Below are 11,927 nucleotides of genomic sequence, written 5' to 3'. Positions count from 1 at the left end.
AAAGAGAGATCAAGATTCTTAATTTGTGTAAAATGAGCCATCAAAATGAATTAACGGAAACCACATGATTTAAAAAACATGATCCGAATCTCCAAGTTCGTCGGTTCCAGACAAAATTTCGGAGAGAATTTGAACTCAATTTATCACTTTACTTACCAAAAGAAAGAAAGTTACTGTGTACTACACTAGTAGTAGCGGCGACGATACAAGGGAAAAGGTAAAAGGTAAAACAATCAGTTGCAGTATAAATGAAAATCCACCGACGCTTGTAGACCTGGACTGAAAGAGATTTCAGAGAGAGAGAGATCTTCAGAGAGGGAGAGAGCGTCTGGTCGGGAATCGCGATCGGCTCGCCGGCCAGCCTCTGACCTACGCACACAGAGAGATCCCTCAGACGACCAGAAGAAGGAGGAGACGATCGGACGGCTGAGAGTCGCTATGGAAATGACGTCATCATCGGGCGGTGGAAGGTACATGGCGTACTCGCCGTCACCATCGGCACCTCACTCCCCTCACCTCTCCGGCCTTCGCTCCGCCTCCTCCTCCGCTGCTCTCGTTGCCGCCGAGCAAGAAAAGTATGCCTCTTTAGATCTGTTCACGATTTCCTGATTTCTCTTCGATAAGAAACCGTAATTTGATGTCTTGATCTTGTATGAACCCTAATCGATATCGTTTTATTGTGTGTGTGTGTGTGTGTGTGTATTGCAGATATGTATCTGAGCTGCTTGGGGAGCGTCTCAAGCTGAGTCCATTTTTGCCTGTGCTGCCGCATTGCAACAGGTTACTAAACCAAGGTCAGTTTTCAAGTTTGTCTTTGTTTACGAGAACTTATTTTATTGGTATATATGCGAATGCATAGATGTGGAGACTGCTTCAGTAACTGCTTGATCCGAATCACAATTCACTTCACACGATTCGGATAACTTTGCAGGTTGTAGGGACACCCTATAAACCTAACATGAACAAAACACTCGATAACCCGCTTAATAGATGTGTTATTAGTTTGACTTGGTGATACACGCTAAGGCCTTATAGATGCTAATGGGCCTGTCCTGGTAATCAAATTTGTTAAAGTTAGCTTGGGACTAATTGTGTCGTGATATCATCTGGCTTGGGTTGACATTGTATTGCATGAGTGGGATAGAACTCTTGAAAAGATAACTTGCTTGATTAGTTTGAAATGCCTGTTCCAAATCAAATTCACAAGGTTTGAAAAGTATTGAGGTGGTGCACATATCACAAGCAACTGCTTTGCATATGAAGCCAAAAATAATTCGATTACAATGATTAGCGATATGGAATGCTTTTCATTGTATTGTATCTCTTTTGGCTCCAAGGTTTTTTACATACGGCAGAGGTGGGATATAGGTTGCCTTGTTTAGTCTGACTTGGAGCTCTCCTTTTAGTACTTGGTAAACCTTTGCAGATCTTGTCTTTTAGTTCAAGATGAGGGATAGTCTCATTTTCTTAGACCCAAAAAGGAGGACAAACCAAAATCTTGTCTTTACCAGTGGGAAAATGCTAACATAACAGGTTTTGGGTGTTTTTACATTAATTAGAGGATAACAATATAATAAACCTGGCCCTTCTATATAAAGTGAAACTATAATGTTCCATGTTCTTTAAATATTTATAGTGGGGCCTTCCTTTTCAGATACCTAAAGACTACAAAGCCACCTGTCCCAACCAAAAGGTATGAGCCCTTTTCAAGTATAGATTTTTGGCCCATAGTCTATCAGACTCTATCTTGGGATTCATTACTACCAAATTTAGATGCCAAGTTCCTAGCCAAGGACATAGCTTGATCCATAAGTTTTTGTTGTGTTTGGGAGTACTTCATGTGTACTTCTTTCTGGGTTTCTTTTTTTCCTGTGTCTCGGAGAGGAGTCCAAGTTTCTGCTTATTGTTGTTAATTGGTAATATTGACATTGATTTCTCAGGTTTAAGTGGTTTGGTGATATCGTCTCAGCCTACTGGTGGTGTTTGGTGGATGTGTATCCTCTCTTGGTGTTTCATGCTTCTAATAACTTGGGTTCTCATTTATTTGTTTCCGGCTTCTGTAGTTTGTATTAACTAAATTTTAAGGATGAGTGATGGTGTTCATAGCTATCTTACAAATGATAAGCTTGTTTTCTTTATTAACTTCTCATTACTTTAATGGTGGTGTACACTCTTTTAAAGTTAATTTTATTACTTGGGGGAAGCATTGATTTTAACTGACTCAGGAAAAAATCGGTGTTGTCTCTCCATTTTGTGGTGACCGCTAACCTTATAACAAATGCTAACTGGTACATCTTATTCTTGAAAATTGACATTTTTGGAGCAGAGATATTGCGTGTAACTACACTGTTGGGGAATGCGTCAGTTTTAGGTCAAAATGGGCTTGAACATGCTAGCCCCCTGGCATCTAGAGGAATGTTTCCAAATGGAGGTGCTGATGTGAACGGATGGGCATCACGGTTTCAATCAGAAGTACGGATACTAACCATTAACTTATTAACTTAACATAACATTGTTTTCCATCTAATTTACTGTTTTTTAGAAGCATTGCTGACACGATCTTTTACATCTCATGCTAACCTTTAACATCTGTTTAGGTGCTGCAATTTATATTGCCACTTTTGAGACAGGTAGTCTGAAGCTAACATCAACAAGCAAGAGACTACTAATTAGCTTTGCTTCTGGAATCCTACTTCAATTAAGATGGTTCTCTGTTTATTCTGTGTCTTTTGTCAAGACGAACTTAATTTGATTTTGTGACATATTCTCAAATTTTACGTTTGGCATAAAGATGCAATTCATAATCCTAATGCAGAGTACTGAAAGTCGTTTACAATCTATAGGAGATGTCCTAATTTTCTTGTTTAGTGTACTGACCCTTTGGTTATGCTTGTTAATCGAGTTTGCAAGTTTTTGGTCTTTGTTGATATTGTTTGAAATATTGCACCTACCAGATGCCTTTATTTGCAAGGGGATTGTAGAATGGTATTATTTTGTTGTTGTATTCATTTTTTAGTCCTTGAAATGCATTGGTCTCTACAGGCAATAGTCGGGCAATTTTCTGAGTTCCATTGTATCTTCTAAGGTCTACATGTTTTTCTACTTAGTTATTTCTCTGCTTTATTATTCATAACATTGTTCAAAGCATGCGTAATGAATTTATTTGGATCTTGAAGGTTCTTCAAAGACCAATATCTTATCTGTAGAGCAGAATACATATGATCATGAATAACATTACTATGTTATTTTAGGTTTTAACGTTCTTGGATTATACTGTTCAGATGTCAGGTTTATTACAATCTTCATCAACCCAAAACTGGCTGAGTTCTCAGAGTAGTTCATCTGGTCTGATTGTGAAGCGAACAATCCGGGTTGATATTCCAGTTGACAAATATCCTAATGTAGGGATGAATTACTGAGTTCTGTTAATTTTTCTTTGTACTTTTCTATGTTTGTCTGACATCAAATCCTTGTTGCAGTTTAACTTTGTTGGGCGGTTGCTAGGCCCTAGGGGAAACTCTCTTAAGCGGGTGGAAGCAACTACTGAATGTCGTGTTCTGATCAGGGGACGTGGTAGCATAAAGGATCCAACTAGGGTAATAATGAGTTTATTCTTAATATGTGAATGCATCTATGCTTATTTTATTTGTGGAATTGATCCGGCATTCATGCATTCAAAGAAATTCTGAACGAATATTTGTTACACTATGCTGTAAATAAATTCAGTTTCCGTTACTTTTAGTTCAAATTGTGTCAATCTAATGTTAGTCCACTGTCATATTTTGTTCTAAAGGAAGAAATGATGAGAGGAAAACCAGGGTATGAACATCTGAACGAACCTCTTCATATTCTAGTGGAGGCAGAGCTACCCGTTGAAATTATTGATGCTCGTTTATTACAAGCACGTGAGGTACTTGAAGATTTGCTCAGGCCTGTGGTATGTTCTCTTCTCTGATTTGAAGTTTTTCCGATCACCTCTCTTGTAAATTTGTTAATCTTGTTTTCAAATACAATCTCTTGACTATTTCTGGGAACGATTTCTGTGTCTTTTTAAGGACGAATCTCAGGATTTCTACAAGAAACAGCAGCTGCGAGAGTTGGCAATGCTGAATGGCACACTTCGTGAAGAGGGTTCTCCAATGTCCGGTTCGTTGTCACCCTTCCGCAACAGTCTTGGTATGAAGAGGGCCAAGACCAGGGGGTAATAGATCCACACTCTTGGAGCTTGTTTTGTTAGTTTCTGCCAGTAAACAGCGGTTTCCACGCCACACGTGTTGCTGTGTCAGCCAATCCTCCAACTTCCATCGGGGCACTGGCAAACACCCCTTGTGTGCCAGTTCTAACTTGTTTCCATATCGAAGTGTGTGTGGCTACTGGTCAGGAGGAGGGTTGGCATATCGCATAGGAAAAGGAGGAAAGTTTGATTTGGGGGTTTGCTTTTTATATATTGCGTTAGAAGTTTGGTCGGAGCATTAGCTCTCTAAGCCTGTCCTTATACTATAGTAAGCGTGTCATGACAGTTTTGCTACCGTCTTGGGGTTCTGTGAGCAATTTATGGTCTGGTGTGTATATGAATAGCGATTAGCGAAGCGAGGCGAAAATTCGAGTAATGTTGTACTGTCTAGATTGCATTTTATTTTAAGCGTTCTTTGTTTTGTTCTATGAAAAAGTAGTTTCTCATTTACTTGATGCTTCTTCCACCAACAGCAACATTTCTTGTAGTTTTCAGTGACGATTTTCGAGCAAACGATATAATTTACACTAAAGGGAGGGTTGGGTTACGTCTCATAATGGGCTAGCAATAAATAATGTGGTACAAATTAGCCCATTGTGAGGTTAACTCATCATTTCCTTTTTAGTGTAGATAATATCGTTGGCTTGACGACGATGTACGACATAGAACTGTGGAACACTCTGGCACAGATGATTAGAATGCTTTGTGGTACAAATGGTTAAGAAGTCAAGATTTTATGGCAGTCGTCAAGAAATGTTAAATGGTTGAGGAATTCAGATCCTCTTCGGATCTTGTTGTTCGGAGTCGATGGATTGAGTAATTCAGACCATTCAAGAGAGGAAAAGAGAGAAGATCCGGACACTTGGTTTGTGTGAAATGAACCAGTGAAATGAGCTACTAAGGTTAAGGTAAATTTTTCAATCCGCCAGATCCGGCCTGCGAGATCCAGAGGTTGAGGATTTTGAGAGACTTTGCTGCAGTTCGAAGTCGATGAACGAACAAAATCGCTGTGAACCTTCTCATAACATAAAAACAGGTACGGGAAAATCCACACACAACAGATTTTGCTGCAGTTCGAAGTCAATGAACGAACAAAATCGCTGTGAATCTTCTCATAACATACAAACAGGTACAGGAAAATCCACACACAACATACTATCAAGTGAAATATGAATTGTCGATGACGAGAATTTTAAAAAGTCTGCATTTCAAACTATTTACATGGTCATCTCAATGAAGGACTCATCGTAACATTTTACATGCTCTGTATCAACTAGGGCACTGTTAAAGTTATCGAACCCTCTACCTCTCGTTCAGTCTTCATCCTCGTCCTCAAGATCGTCGATTCCAATCCATCGAGTAAACGCAAACAGAAACTCCTTGAAGTTCACCATTCCGTTTTTATCCCAGTCCATCTCTTCTGCAACAATGGAAAAGTTAACAGATTTAGAAAATGGATTTTCCCTACCCTCTAACTTCAGGACATTTAACTTAATGAACTAGTTCCTACGAATCCACAATCGGAGACACGAAATGAAACCATAACCAAAACGTCCGCGCCAATGCACACAGATGAACACAAATGATCTGTATGTAGCAAAGAAACAATGCCTTCTAATTCAAGGAATAAAAATCCTTCACAAGATAGGGTTTAATGTGTATGCTTGTATTGGATTGTTTGTGTGTAAGAATGCGGGTAGAAAGAGAGAGGATGACCAAATCTTTTCATGGCTATGCGGCCGGAGGAACGTTCTCCTGTTGTAGTTTCGTTGATGGCCTCGACCATTTCACTCTTGCTGACATAACCATCCTTGTTCTTGTCCAAGAACACAAACGCGTCTACCAGTGTTTCAAACGTGGCCTCCAGTTCCGGCATCCCCAGTTGCAATTTCTAGCAAAAGTCACGGAGCACAAAGAGAAGAAGAAAAAGAACACAAAACAAAGGAAGCTTAAGAAAAATACGCAGAACAATGTGTGTTTGGATACTGTGTGAACGGCTTTGTTATCATCCTTAAGAAGATGAACGAGGCAAATAAGAACGATGAACTCGTTAAACTTGATTCCCATATCCTCGTTAATATCGCATGCCTCAAAGAGATCAATGATCTCCTCGTCTGTAAAAGAGACTTCCAGTTTAGAGAAACATTTTTTCATCTCTTCTTGATCGATCATACCATTCGAATCCTCATCTGTCGAGAAGAAAAAAGTACACGAGTTACAGACTAAATACACATGGAAAGTACAAATTTAGAACAGAACTGAACAGGATACGATGCATACCAAATTGCTCGAAAATAGCCTTGCAATTTCTTAAGCTCTCGTCGATCTTTGGGAACTTCAAGATGAGGCTGTTAAACGATTTCATAACACTTCCTTTCGCTGCTCTGCGCTGCATAGCTTCAACCATCTTCGCCTCTAGCTTCGTTTCATGTATCGAAAACTTCCTAGAACTTTCGCTCTTTCCCACTACGCCCCCCATTGTCAATCACCAAGACAAATCGGGATTCAGTTCTGGATGTAACTAGCCTACCTGATCAGTTAAGTAAACAAAAACTTCAGCAGCTGACATTCAAACAAAAACGATGGAGCAAACTATGAAGCGATACACGTAAACAATCCGATCAAACAAACGGAATAAACAGATGAGTAACACAGTAAAACTGCATCAGAGACACATCAAAATACTTAGAATGAGATCAAAGCGATGCCCCAAATCATGCATCACCCCAGAAACCATCTAACACCACGGAAAATCCCGTGGTGTTCGATCGCAAAATCCATCAGTGCTATTTGTAGCGGAGCATTCCTTATATACTGTATTTTATTTTGTCAAATTTCCGACAGGTGATTTTACGTTCTTCAACACAGTCCTCCTATATGGCATGCATATATTGATTCTCCGTACAAAAATAGATACAACAACCTACCTTTGTCTCGCTGAGTGGTTGGCTATATGAAACTTAGAACGTCACTGTGTTCCGTCATGTGAAAACATATATCTGGAAAAAAATAAGAAAACACATAAAAACATACAACTAATGGATTCAATTGTTGATTTATATCACAAATTTTCACTCCCAAGTGATCCCAAATGAACACAAAACAAACTAATTTAACATTATTCAACAAAACTAGCAAAAAGATAAAAAGTAATCGAGGGAAAATGAAAAGATTGAAACTTTGGGGGACACACCAGAAAATTCCCAGGTTGCTTTTACAGAAACAAAAAGCTTGAAACTTTGACACGATGAGAGCCTCCCAGATGGGCAAATCAAGAAGAACCCAGAAATTGATCACAAACAAAATAAGCAGATACAAGCACTTAACAAATAAGCAGAAAGAGAATGGCCCATGAATCAGAACGGTGGAAATAATGTTTTGGGTTTGCTAGTGGGATGGGGTTGGCTTTCGGCTTTCGGCTTTCGGCTTCTGAACCAATATTTGTGGTCTACCCAACACGTATTCTTGTCCCTCTCCATCCATCCATCCCAAATCGACTTCAAAATTTACAACACGTGCCACCTTCGCTGACATTTTACTAGAACACAACAAAAAAACTGAGATTAAAAAATAAAAACCATTCAATATAATATATTCTATTAGATAATATTAAATACATGAACAACAAAGTTCCCCTGAATCCAAGGCCTTCTTACCAGTAAATTGTAGGACGTGTCGTTATCAGTCACATAACATGTGATCTCAGACTTTAAGCCAATCCGTTAAATCCAGTTAAGTTAACTGATCTAACGGCTTTTATTCAAATGTCTTGTGCCTTTAAATCCGTTAAATTCCACTGAATTAAATGATCTAACGGCTCTTATTCAGATATATAACTTAAATTTGCACTTTTAATGTGGTCTAGAAAACCGAAAAAACAGGAGAAGAAGAAGAGTGTTGAGGAGTATGTTTGAGCCCACACACTGCCTGGCCCATATTATTGGGTCTGAATCAGGCCCTTATCATAGAAGGGTTGGGTTGATGCCAGCCGAACCACTGGACCCACAAAACGAAAGTAAAATTATCTAAGAAAAATACAATATTTTCTCTATTATTTTACTTTAATTTATTTTCGTGAAGAAGAAAAACAAGTTTAATTAATGTTTAACATAAATAGGAAGTAAATAAGAAAATTAAGGCGCACGCATATGCCCTTATGGATATGCATAAGCCTAATTATCCTACTACTCAATATTATCCAAGATTTATTTCCATTAATTTTGTGGTTAAGTGCAAATATTGAGCCAAATTACTAAATCTAAATAACTTACAATTTTACTTTTTTCTTATTCCACTTTTTTATAAAATAAATTTTTTTACCTAAACTAAATTCGTGCAACAAAATTGGGCACTAAATAATGTAACACATTTTACACAATATAACATTTACGTAGGTTGTGTGGTGTGGAAATTGATTTTCGCACGCTTATTCTCGCTCTACTCACTTTTATCGATTTTCTAGTCATTGAATTGAATTAAAAAAAAAAAAAAAAACCAATGAATACAAATGAGCCAGGTGTGTATATGTCTTATTCTCATCCCATGAGTGTCATATATTGGATCACACTCAATTTTTTTGATCCATTGTAAAATCGTAATCCTTACATGAACTGAGAATATTTGTATTACGTTCACTTTTTTTTACGGTGGCCGGCTAAGGAGAAAATATTCCTTTTACTTTTTTTGAATAGCTTATGTTGGATTTTTATGTAAAGTAAGATAATAAAAAATAAGAAAAACTAATGAAAAAAATTTGAAGACTTTGAGTTTTAACGATAATAATAAAATAAAGGGTAAAATGAATAGTATCTGAATTAAATTTTTAGTATAAAAATATGATTTTCATACGAACACGCCCACACTCTGCAGTCCTACTATATATACGAGGGACCCTTCTAGCCCAAACCCATTCCTGCGGATCTCTCTCTCTCTCTCTCTCTGTTCTTTATCTCTCTAGAAGCAGAAGCTCCCCAAACCCAACCAGAAAACCCTAGCCTAATCGCCGGTGAGCCTATCGCCTCTTCGATTTATCGATTTCTTATGCTTTTTTTCTCTTCAATTGTTTCGGATTGTTGATTTATCGAACGATTGTATGCGAAATTTCATATTTTTGGGGTTCTTAGTGATCGTTTGATTGATGTTTGTTTCGAATTTTGTTTGAATTTCCTTTTGAAACGATGGTTCTGTTTTCCTTTTCGTGCAATGAATTGATTGAAGTGTAGTTTGAGGGATTTGGCTTTTCTCGTTTGCGGATTAGATCGTCGTGATGCCTTTGGTTTCTAGTTGTGGGTTTTTTTGGTTTCGAAATGCTTTGCTTTTCGAGTTTTAGAATTCTGAATCCTAGGGTTTGCTGGTTGATACTATTACCGAGATAAAGCAAGATTTCGATGTGAAATTGTGAGTTTATTTTTAATTTTGTATCCACCCGATTCGATTTAGGAGAAAGGGGCACTTGTAGTGTTGAATTTGTATGTATCAGGTGGTTGGTGGTGGGTGTGTTGATTTTACACGGTAATGGACTCTTTACTGTTTCTTGAGCCTTTTAATTTTAATCGGAGTATTGATGTTGGCACAGAAACTCCCGTTTGTTCTATGCGTTTCACTTTCGGTTGTGTGACACTGCAACTCAATCAGATGGCATATGTAGTATTTGTTTTGACCGTTATTGTGTTTAACCTTGCAGCACATTGTTGTAGTGTTTTGTGATGGCTTCGAAGCGGATCAACAAGGAGTTGAAGGACCTTCAGAAAGACCCGCCTGCTTCTTGCAGTGCAGGTATTTTGTTCTATTCTCATGTATTTTTAAATGTTTCTTTTGATATGTCATATTCGGGTCAGTTGGTGTTTTGTATATGTGAAATTCAGTTACCAGTTGTTCAAGTATTCATCTTTTCCTGGATATCATTTTGTGTTGTTGCTTTTGATTCTTGAAGTTTATACGAAAAGATTACTCTCACTGAACATTCACATGGGAGAAGAATGATATTAGAGAATTCATATTTGAAATGAAAAATGTGAAGAGATTCGTACATCTAATTTTAAAATAGTTGTTTTTGTGCATTGATTGGTATCTTGGGCAGCTGGTTTAAGTGTACTTTATAAACTCTCACTCTCGTTTAAAATGAGTGTGTTTGTTGTGGTTTCTAATGCATTGTCCTTCAGCAGTTTGTTTTAATTTAAATTGCACAATAGTTTTTTCCGGGAAGGACCGAGTGTGCCTGGTATTTTAATTAGAGATACCAGTATTATCTTGTATTCTTCTGGTTTGGTGGATATATTGTTTATTTTGGATGTTGCATGTAATTTTTTTAACCATGTTTTTGAGTAAGAACCAGGTTTTAATGCAGAAGAGAAGAGGCATTAAGGTTTTGCTGTTGAAGTTTACATAGTATTACTGTTTTATGTATGTTTTAAAACTGAGTTTTTCTTTTCCAACAGGTCCCGTTGCTGATGATATGTTTCACTGGCAAGCAACTATTATGGGTCCGGGCGACAGCCCATTTTCTGGTGGTGTTTTTCTTGTATCCATTCATTTCCCGCCTGATTACCCTTTCAAGCCACCCAAGGTATATATCCCCAGAAATTTTATCCACCTTGTGCAATACAAACTAGAGCAGCAAAATATTTCATCTGTTTAAGGCTTGTAATTGCAATGCAATTGGATTGATGTAGTGTTTTGGTTTTAAATGGTGATAATAATACTCATAGCGTGCTACTTTTTGTGCATTGAACAGGTTGCCTTCCGAACAAAAGTTTACCATCCGAACATCAATAGCAATGGTAGCATCTGCCTTGACATCCTCAAGGAGCAGTGGAGTCCTGCCCTGACCATTTCCAAGGTAACATACTTATCTCGTGTTATTTAGATCTTCCTTCATTCTTTTCGGTGTCAATGCATATTGGTGCGCATTGTTTGTCGTTTACATAATAACTGATTGTTTCTTCATGCAGGTCCTCCTCTCCATTTGCTCCCTGCTGACAGATCCAAACCCCGACGATCCTCTGGTGCCTGAAATTGCGCACATGTACAAGACTGATAGACAGAAGTATGAGGCCACTGCTCGATCCTGGACCCAGAAGTATGCCATGGGCTAGGGGATTCTTCTACCCGAGTAATCCATTATGCTTGAATGTTATCGTAATAGTAAATAAATAGATGTAAGAGGTGGAACTGGGATTTAAGATGCTTGTTCTTATTTCGTCTGCGTATTGTCTCTTTTGGTATGGAGGAGGTTTACATCGTTTTGCCGCCTTCAAGTTGAGACAATGTTATTTTCAATAGGTGGAAAATTTCCCTTCGTTATTTGGAATTCCATTTTTCTTGTTTGCTTGATAAGTTTATGCTTTCTTGTTTGCAATTTTTAAATTTGATGCTCTGGTATTGGATGAGAACAGCTCAATCTCAACATGCAATGCGTCTCGGAATCGGACTGAACTTTCAATTCGATGTCAAATTCCGGGATAGTGTTTAGAGGAGGTATTTATGTTTGTTTCGGATTGCTTCTTGAAGAGGTAAAATTTTTGGGGAAAGGATCATCTCCAGATTCTTTCCACCAAGTCCATCAAGGCATACAATCCGGGCATTTGAAATTCGATCCAACGGTTACAAACAAGGATTCAGTTTAAAATTTATAGTAACTTTAGTCGTTGGATCAAATTTCAAAGGTTTGGATTGTGTACCTTGGTGGAAAGGA

General features: G+C 38.0%; 3 protein-coding genes across 5 annotated transcripts; 2 read left to right on the top strand and 1 right to left on the bottom strand.

Annotated features, from left to right (window-relative positions):
- Nucleotides 1-274: 274 nt before the first annotated feature.
- On the top strand, nucleotides 275-4,684 carry LOC137714967 (KH domain-containing protein At4g26480). Of its 2 annotated transcripts, XM_088691628.1 has the most exons (8): nucleotides 275-575; nucleotides 709-794; nucleotides 1,655-1,693; nucleotides 1,941-2,472; nucleotides 3,282-3,401; nucleotides 3,480-3,596; nucleotides 3,794-3,937; nucleotides 4,056-4,684. In XM_088691628.1, exons 4-8 carry the CDS (start codon nucleotides 2,416-2,418, stop codon nucleotides 4,203-4,205), a joined length of 588 nt encoding a protein of 195 aa, XP_088547754.1. In that variant the 5' UTR covers nucleotides 275-575; nucleotides 709-794; nucleotides 1,655-1,693; nucleotides 1,941-2,415; the 3' UTR covers nucleotides 4,206-4,684. The 2 variants fall into 2 exon arrangements, with proteins under 2 accessions (XP_088547754.1, XP_068310254.2); XM_068454153.2 differs by lacking the exon at nucleotides 1,655-1,693 and having other exon boundaries at nucleotides 281-575; nucleotides 2,327-2,472.
- Nucleotides 4,685-5,387: 703 nt separating this feature from the next.
- Nucleotides 5,388-7,747, bottom strand: LOC137714969 (putative calcium-binding protein CML21). 2 transcript variants are annotated; one of them, XM_068454155.2, is made up of 6 exons: nucleotides 7,428-7,747; nucleotides 7,162-7,233; nucleotides 6,515-6,764; nucleotides 6,221-6,423; nucleotides 5,951-6,125; nucleotides 5,388-5,654 (listed from the first exon to the last, which is right to left on the bottom strand). In XM_068454155.2, exons 3-6 carry the CDS (start codon nucleotides 6,711-6,713, stop codon nucleotides 5,548-5,550), a joined length of 684 nt encoding a protein of 227 aa, XP_068310256.1. In that variant the 5' UTR covers nucleotides 6,714-6,764; nucleotides 7,162-7,233; nucleotides 7,428-7,747; the 3' UTR covers nucleotides 5,388-5,547. The 2 variants fall into 2 exon arrangements, with proteins under 2 accessions (XP_068310256.1, XP_088547755.1); XM_088691629.1 differs by lacking the exon at nucleotides 7,162-7,233 and having other exon boundaries at nucleotides 7,428-7,548.
- A 1,351-nt stretch (nucleotides 7,748-9,098) lies between these two features.
- LOC137714848 (ubiquitin-conjugating enzyme E2 28) lies at nucleotides 9,099-11,569 on the top strand. Its single transcript, XM_068453976.2, has 5 exons — nucleotides 9,099-9,239; nucleotides 9,918-10,009; nucleotides 10,672-10,799; nucleotides 10,968-11,072; nucleotides 11,185-11,569. The coding sequence occupies exons 2-5, from the start codon at nucleotides 9,940-9,942 to the stop codon at nucleotides 11,326-11,328; spliced, it is 447 nt and encodes a 148-aa protein (XP_068310077.1). The 5' UTR covers nucleotides 9,099-9,239; nucleotides 9,918-9,939; the 3' UTR covers nucleotides 11,329-11,569.
- Nucleotides 11,570-11,927: the final 358 nt, after the last annotated feature.

The sequence above is a fragment of the Pyrus communis genome, chromosome 3 (assembly GCF_041283825.1).
Source record: "Pyrus communis isolate YQ-2024b chromosome 3, ASM4128382v1, whole genome shotgun sequence".
NCBI classification, from domain to species: Eukaryota; Viridiplantae; Streptophyta; class Magnoliopsida; order Rosales; family Rosaceae; genus Pyrus; species Pyrus communis.
This window is presented reverse-complemented; position numbering and strand designations above follow the sequence as displayed.

Excerpts from the sequence above, each read along its gene's own strand:
- LOC137714967 (XM_068454153.2), top strand. The coding sequence starts at position 439 with ATGGAAATGACGTCATCATCGGGCGGTGGAAGGTACATGGCGTACTCG. Across the intron at positions 2,473-3,281 it reads CATCACGGTTTCAATCAGAA|ATGTCAGGTTTATTACAATC; the intron begins GTACGGATACTA and ends TATACTGTTCAG. Across the intron at positions 3,402-3,479 it reads CAGTTGACAAATATCCTAAT|TTTAACTTTGTTGGGCGGTT; the intron begins GTAGGGATGAAT and ends TCCTTGTTGCAG.
- LOC137714969 (XM_068454155.2), bottom strand. The coding sequence starts at position 6,713 with ATGGGGGGCGTAGTGGGAAAGAGCGAAAGTTCTAGGAAGTTTTCGATA. Across the intron at positions 6,126-6,220 it reads ATAACAAAGCCGTTCACACA|AAATTGCAACTGGGGATGCC; the intron begins GTATCCAAACAC and ends GACTTTTGCTAG. Across the intron at positions 5,655-5,950 it reads CATAGCCATGAAAAGATTTG|AAGAGATGGACTGGGATAAA; the intron begins GTCATCCTCTCT and ends CCATTGTTGCAG.
- LOC137714848 (XM_068453976.2), top strand. The coding sequence starts at position 9,940 with ATGGCTTCGAAGCGGATCAACAAGGAGTTGAAGGACCTTCAGAAAGAC. Across the intron at positions 10,010-10,671 it reads GCCTGCTTCTTGCAGTGCAG|GTCCCGTTGCTGATGATATG; the intron begins GTATTTTGTTCT and ends CTTTTCCAACAG. Across the intron at positions 10,800-10,967 it reads ACCCTTTCAAGCCACCCAAG|GTTGCCTTCCGAACAAAAGT; the intron begins GTATATATCCCC and ends TGCATTGAACAG.